Source organism: Monomorium pharaonis, chromosome 9, assembly GCF_013373865.1.
Source record: "Monomorium pharaonis isolate MP-MQ-018 chromosome 9, ASM1337386v2, whole genome shotgun sequence".
NCBI lineage: Eukaryota > Metazoa > Arthropoda > Insecta > Hymenoptera > Formicidae > Monomorium > Monomorium pharaonis.
Window position 1 is genome coordinate 284,766 of NC_050475.1, and position 7,720 is coordinate 292,485.

At 40.8% G+C, this 7,720-nt stretch overlaps 1 protein-coding gene across 6 annotated transcripts in view; it reads left to right on the forward strand.

Moving 5' to 3' along the window:
- The window catches only part of LOC105837473 (amyloid beta A4 precursor protein-binding family B member 1-interacting protein), a 122,401-nt gene that overhangs the window by 108,784 nt on the left and 5,897 nt on the right, over positions 1–7,720 (forward strand). For all 6 annotated transcript variants that reach the window (XM_012682281.3, XM_012682282.3, XM_012682279.3 and 3 more), the window contains 7 exons: positions 3,604–3,771; positions 3,954–4,109; positions 4,334–4,567; positions 5,929–6,158; positions 6,284–6,436; positions 6,648–7,160; positions 7,285–7,659. In XM_012682281.3, the coding sequence (XP_012537735.1) occupies positions 3,604–3,771; positions 3,954–4,109; positions 4,334–4,567; positions 5,929–6,158; positions 6,284–6,436; positions 6,648–7,160; positions 7,285–7,659 (1,829 nt within the window). The remainder of the gene's footprint in view (positions 1–3,603; positions 3,772–3,953; positions 4,110–4,333; positions 4,568–5,928; positions 6,159–6,283; positions 6,437–6,647; positions 7,161–7,284; positions 7,660–7,720) is intronic.

The window sequence follows — 7,720 nt, forward strand, 5'->3', positions numbered from 1 at the left end:
TTCAGAGTCGACAAGTTTTACACAGAACTTTTTTTTTGTTATACATATTAAAGTCAATGCAGATTATAAATTGACCATCACTACACAGAGCTCTTTTATTACAAATTTATTCGTCTCTCTCTATGGAAATATGTATTGGTATAAAAAGTAGAAAAAATCTGACAGATACGTTGCGTACGACCATTCCCGTGTTTACCCAACACACAACATTTATCTTTTTCCGACGACCCCTTCCGATAATGGCGCGGCCACGAGATTCGTCGTAAAAGCTGGCATTGTGCCTTTCCCCAATCCTTTATTTCTCATTTTTCTTTATCCCCTTGTCATATCATAGAGAAGAAGATCGATACGCGTTTGGATGTGTATTTCTTTTCGTGCAAACTGTCCCTGCAAATCTCACCGTTGCGTAAATAAACTCAAAAAATTGACAAGCGCTACGTCTTATCGTTGTGAAAACGATTACAGAGCATTTTAAGTAGCTGGACAAAGTCCATCGATCAAGTTCAGTGCCCTTTAAAAGAACAGAAAAATTTGTTTACGAGAGGCATCGCTTGAAAATTTTTTTCATTTAACTTTTTCATTTTTATCCGTGTAATTTATATATTTTTATTTAATTTTTTTCTAATGAGAAGAAGTAAAAGAAAATAGTAAGAAATATTCTCGCGATAATATTTGTGATGATAAAAAAATAATGAAAATTTTTAAGTATCTATATTTGTTTCTATATTTTATGCATGAATACAGAGTCACAAGTTGAGAATGTAATCTGTGATTATCTAGCTAGGACCGTCTTCTACGGTGAAGCCTTGGCAATTAAGACTTGAATTTACCCTGAGACGAACTTAGTCTGAAGAGTTAATACATAATTTCGCACTCTTCACACTCCAGCAGATTACTTACAAAAAATTTGCATAGCTCCTTTATTATCAATTCAAATTAGTCACTTCTTAATGAAAAGTTAGTTCCGTTATTTTAAAAAATGCGTAATTTTTTCTACTTTGTCTTCTTTCGGAGTTTGTTTTTTTTTTAACTTTGTTAAATGCAGATAAAAATTTTGCTGCCAATTTTTCGTACGCTTCCCTTGTCCTTCGTGGATTCCGTCATCGAAAGCGATCGATGACGCGTCGTGTCAGAAAGTCGTGTGACTCACGCGCTCTCGCTCGTGTCTTCTGAATGCGAACGGCCGTTCGTGCGGGTTTATCCACGTCAAGATGTTTGTGAGCCACGGCGGAGTCGTACGACGCGTACCTCCGCGTAACATCGCCGTAACGGTAGTTACGGCCGAGTACACCTCCTCGACTCGCGCGTTCGTACATCTCGTGGAAAGTGCGCGACGCACACATACCGGTTTCATTTTCATTCACCGCGCCTCTCGAGTAACTCTCGAGTAACTTTCCGGAACGCACCGGGTATCTGCTGCGGTGCGAATGCCCCGCGCCGTCGCATCATCTCTGCAATTCTATTAGTTTTCCGATGCTGTCACATCTGCTGCAGCTCGGTATTACAATACCGCAATCGCGACCTCGCCGTTTTGTCGATATATACGCGACGAATACATAAAGTCCGCATAATGATTATCCGATACTGAATTTTAAGTGCCGCGTATGCCGTTCTTGTATTTAACGAAGATGCAAATTGAGGCGGATTAAACTAACATTAATTTCAACATGTAATCCGTACGTTATGTTGGAATAAGAAACTTCTTCTGTATCCATGATGTACAGATATGCATCTACGCAACGCGGATCAGCTGGAATTACATCTCGCGTAATTAATTCGAAGTTTTCTCGGCGGTTCTCCGCCGCGATACAAACCGCGGGCAATTCGCGTGAGAAATTCGAGGCGGACGACGAGCGCGTACGAATCTGCATGATAAACGTTCGCGAGATTCCACGGGTTCTCTTTCGCATTCGCAACGACGACGTCGGCGGTTTCGCGGTAAACGTCGCCGTCGCTCGTGACGATTCGCGCGGTGATATCGTTCGCATTCCATGGGGTGAACGTCATTCGCCGCAGCGACGAACGCAGCGTTGCGTTCTTGAAAAAGTTGCAGAAAACTGCACGCCGAAACTGCGCGAGTTCACACAATCGCCTGCAATCAATTAAGAACGCGACAGAATATACGGTCAAAGAGCACGAGGCATTTCACTATCGTTGCTACATCTCTATGCCAAGATCAGGGGATTAAAGTATGACAAGTAAGAAATCGAATCGAAGCCGGAAGAGTAAGCTCATTTTATAATATTAAAAATGTAAATATTTCGGTACGTTAAAGTACAATTGCATTTTATATTATCGTACTGCTATTGTCGTGGAAGTTTTCAGCGACAATGTGCGTTTTCTCTCGATCGCCTTTAGATGTTTTATATCGCTGATTTTAATATAAATTTTCTTTGACTAAATCATTTCGATTAATATAAGTGTTCTAAAATTAAACAAAGTATTCTGGTATGCTTATAATATTTTCTTGATGTTTGAGAAGCTGACCTGGCCCCTTTACGTTGGTCATGAGAACAGTCTTGACACTAATTCCCGCATTACCAATTAATGGCGTTGCACCGTACCTTTTCGTAGCGACCTGACATTATCAGCGAAGCAAAAGAGAGGCGTTTCCGACAGTGTCGATCTCGCTCGCTCTTCTGTCCTCTTTTGCGACTCGACGCAGTGTCACGCCTACCATGAATTGTACAAATTCATATTACTACTCATATCCAACGTGATTACGAAATATTCCGCGAAGTACGATTACGTGCGTTATTTCGGTTTCAATTAAAAATAATTCTTTCGAATTGTTATTTGTTCCAATTATTTCACCATTTTACATTCTGACATTTGCAGGACTCTACATTTGGATTGTTCGTAACTGTCTAAATTGTTTCCTTCGTTATTATGAGTATTGATAATTATGATTATTCTTGACAGTACGAAAACAATCAACCTTTTCGAAAAGAAAAATTGCCTTTTTTTGCAAGTATATTGTACATATAAAATAATATATGCAATGTTATCAAACGGATCATAAAAGCTCGCTAAAAAATTATGATTACCATACATTTTTTTCGAGTGCTGTACGTGCACACACTGGACATTCGTGTGCGAGATACTCGGTTGAATTGCCGACTGCTAATTTCGTTAATTGCTGTGACGAGCTCCATGTATGCGTGATGTCACATATTGATTGTGATAGTTATGTATACGATGCGAGCGTGCATAAGAAACAGATATTGAGGATGAATTCAAATTTACGTTAACCGTTTCCTGAGAACCGTGTGACGAAATTTTTTATCATATTCTAAAAAGAATATTAAAATAAGATGATGAACGAAAGCGATTAAGAGCCAGTTGTTCTTGGTAAACTTATCAGGTAAATATATACATATATATCTGTCTTTATTTATTTAAAAATGAAGAAAAAATGAAGATAGATGTTTACTTGATAGATAAGTTTACCAAGAAGTTGGAATAGCTGGCCATAATTCAATATTAAAAATCCGGGAAAAAATTTATGCACCGCTCTCTACCTTCTCTACCGCAGTTATGTAGAATGTATTTTTTTGTCTTTTTCATAACATAAAATATGCAACATGGATGGTATTTTTGCAGATTCTCAGGATGTCGACCTGGATGCGATCCTCGGTGAATTGTGCGCCTTGGAGCGACGTTGCGATGGCGACATTGCTGCTACTCCAGCGCCGGATTCACAAAGGCCAGGACGACCTACCAGCGCAAGGATCAATCCAAGCGACAACACTGACATCAAAAATGAAGGGGGTACGTGCATGAATATCAAAGAAATTCTCTTGCGACATATTATTCGCGTTTATTGTAGCGCAATTAAAACGATTTGTAGCTTAAATCATACACAGCAATCTACTTTATATTATTATATTATTTATCACAGTAAAGCTTAAATTATTTAGTTTTATATGTATTTATGTTTGATCTTGTTGTAGGTATGCGCACCGATAGTCCCGATAACGATAGTGCGTTCTCGGATACGGTGTCTATGCTGTCTAGCGAAAGTTCGGCGAGTAGTAGCGGTTCCGGACACAAGCCACCTCAGACCGCCATGCACACAGCTCCTCAGCAGCAACCACACCAGCTTGTTGGTGAGTCTTCATTTTGGCACTTTACAACGCGATCAGATTATTAATCGAGTCATTGATTTAATTTAATTTGAAATTATTTTGTTTTGTTAAATCCCTAAATTTCAAACTTTCGTTTTACGCGCGTCATTTGAAATACTTGGACGGCAAGTTATTTTTACTCGTATTTATATCTGTACCAGATGGAGGATCGCCATGAGTAAATTTGTTTGTAATTATCTCTTTAGATGCAGCAAGCAGAGCGAAAGCAGAGAAGATCCGCCTGGCGCTGGAAAAGATGCGCGAGGCGAGCGTACAGAAGCTCTTCATCAAAGCGTTTACATTGGACGGCAGCGGTAAAAGCCTCCTGGTCGACGAAGGGATGAACGTCGCGCACGTGTGTAGGTTGCTCGCGGACAAAAACCACGTGCCAATGGATCCAAAGTGGGCCGTGGTCGAGCACTTACCCGATCTCTTCATGGGTGAGTCTATTATCTTCTATTTGCCGACTGCTAATTGTTAGACTGGTGACGCAACAATTCTTCTCTCCGATAGACAATATTTACACGCGGCATTAATTTTTAATGTTGCTGACATCCTCATTTTAATCGATATTTGCTAATGCTTGAAATACCTTTTATGTAACTATTATTAAAAATACCATATTATATTACATATATATAAGTAAATGAGTTTTATATATAACTAGCTATGCCCTGCCACGCGTTGCTGTGGCTCTCTATTCTTATGCTATGTTTTTTTCAAATTTTCTTTGCTTTCGTTGTTTAACTTTCAAGAGCCTTGCTTTACTGTTGCTCTTTTTATTTTATTTTTAAATAAGCATTTATCTATCTTTAATAAATCTAATATTCATTTATTTACGTACTTCTAACTTTTTTTTCTAAAAGCTGCCATAGATTTAGAAATCCATTCAAAAGACTGTTTTAAATAAGTTCCTTTTTTTCAATAAAATAACAGCCATCTTTATTTTTCTTATTACCTTAATTTAAACACAATAGAAACATTCTTTGCCTCTCCCGGTCTCTCCCCGTCTCTCTCGGTCTCACCCCGTTTTTCCCCGTCTCTATTCGTCTCTCCCGGTCTCTCCCCGTCTCTCCCGATCTCTCCCGGTCTCTCTCCGTCTCTCCCCGTTTCTCCCCGTCTCTCCCCGTCTTTCCCGGTCTCTAGCCGTCTCTCCCCGTCTCTCCCCGTCTCTCCCCGTCTCTCTTGGTCTCTGCCGGTCTCTCCCCGTCACTCCCGATCTTTCCCCGTCTCTCCTGGTCTCTCCCCGTCTCTACTCGTCTCTCCCCGTCTCTCCCGGTCTCTCCCGGTCTCTCCCCGTCTCTCCCGGTCTCTCCCCGTCTCTCACGGTCTCTCCTGGTCTCTCCCCGTCTCTCCTCGTCTCAATGTGTCAAAATTTCAATAATATTAATGAAAAACTATTTTTTATACTTAAATTATGGCCATCATTTTTGAAACACCGGTATATCCAAAATCAAACCCCATAAAAACACTCCCGTTTTCGAATACAACATTGTGTCAAAATTTCAAAGCAATCGGTGAAAAATTACGGAGATCTTAGATGAGGAACAAACATTTACATTTTTATTTATATAGATATAAATTTTTTTTAAACATAAAATTATAAAATTACTGAAGTAATATCTAATATTATATATCTTTAAACAATGTGTGCAATAATGAATGATATCTAATTTCTTCCATCACTAACAAAACTTTTTCCGAATCAAATGTATTGTAAGCCTCAGGAGATGATTTCGCTTTCGATGTCGGTTTATAAATCAACAGAATGTATAATGAAACGAGGTATTGAAATTTTCAGAGAGGGTTTACGAGGATCACGAACTGTTGGTAGAGAATCTTTTGCTATGGACCAGGGATTCCAAAAACAAATTGCTCTTCGTCGAGAGACCGGATAAAACACAACTATTTCTCACGCCCGAGCGATTTCTTCTCGGTCCCACAGATCGCGGTGGCGGCGAGTACGACGACCACTCGAGAAATATTTTACTGGAGGAGTTCTTCTCGAGCAGCAACGTCGGTGTGCCCGAGGTAAGCGGCGGGACGGTGACGTGTTTACGATCTCGTTGCGTCTTGGCAACCGGACCGAACGACGGCAACGAGTTCGTTGACACACATCCCACTTCTCCTCTGCATCGATTACCATTTGCTTCCAGGTCGAGGGTCCGCTGTACTTGAAATCAGACAGTAAAAAGGGCTGGAAGAGGTATCACTTCATTCTACGAGCCTCCGGTCTTTATTACTGGCCGAAGGAAAAGGCGCGCACTGCGCGAGACCTCGTCTGTCTGGCAACCTTCGATGTCAATCAGGTTCGTCGTACTTTCATATCCTTTTTTAGATACATCGTATAATAGTATAATACTGATCGTACATGTGCTGTTATTTACGATAATTTTCAGTGTAATCACAGTGCAATTGCATTATCTTTTATATCTCTTTCTATCTTAAGATTATAAATCTTTTTATTTGATTATTTGCTATAAACTTCTCATCCATCATATTGATATAATTATTAACCAGGTTTATTATGGCGTTGGCTGGCGGAAGAAATACAAAGCGCCTACTGACTTTTGCTTTGCTGTGAAGCATCCACGCTTGCAACAACCCAAATCCACCAAATATATCAAATTCCTCTGCGCAGAGGATAATGCATCCTTGGAGCGATGGATGGTTGGCATTCGTGTGGCAAAGTACGGTAGGCAGCTGATGGAGAATTATCGAGCGCTCGTGGATGAACTGGCACAGGAAGATCTAGACTTGTTGGCACACGCCAGATCGTGCTCGGTCAGTTCTATTGCCACGCCGCCAAATCAAACCCAGTATAACACGACAAATGACAATGCCAGACAGTTTGCGGAGAACACGAGACATAACAATGAAACGGTCGTCGCCACGACGAGGCAATATGACGGTCAGAGACAGAGTTATAATCCGGAACAACGGCAGAGCTATACCAATGACGGTAGGCTGAGTAGAGCGAGCAGCTCCAGCTCCAGTGGATGCTTATCTGACGGGGCACCAAGTAGTTGCGAGGTAAATATAATTAACGCTTTTTGGTCACTAATGACGATAAATCTATTTTTAAAAAACGTTATTACATAGAACTGTTGGTACTGCAGCACAATTATTTAATTATTGCGTATTAATTGTTCGGTAGGTGGCTTTCGAATGTGGCGAGTTTCCAACCGGCACGATAAAGCGAAAACCATCTATGAATCCGAAGTTGCCTCTTACGTCGATTACGAGGCAATTAAAAGAAGTCGGCGAAACCGTTCGAGATGAGCCGGATTCCTGTCCGAGTCCGACGAGCTCGGGATCCAGCACGCTAACTAGAAGGCACAGTCGTCGGCGAAGCGGCACTGATTCCGATGGATCCGGAACCTTGAAGAGACATCATAGATCTGGAAACGCGACACCCGTGAGCCCGGTACCTCCCGGCACACCGGTAAGGGAGAGAGCGAGTCCTATGGGATATAGCAGATCGGAGAATCAAGAATCGAAGACACCAACGAGTCCGATACAATCATGCATGGTAATTTATTCAGAATAATTATTAAGAAATTGAACATGAACGTCATGATATCATTTATGGT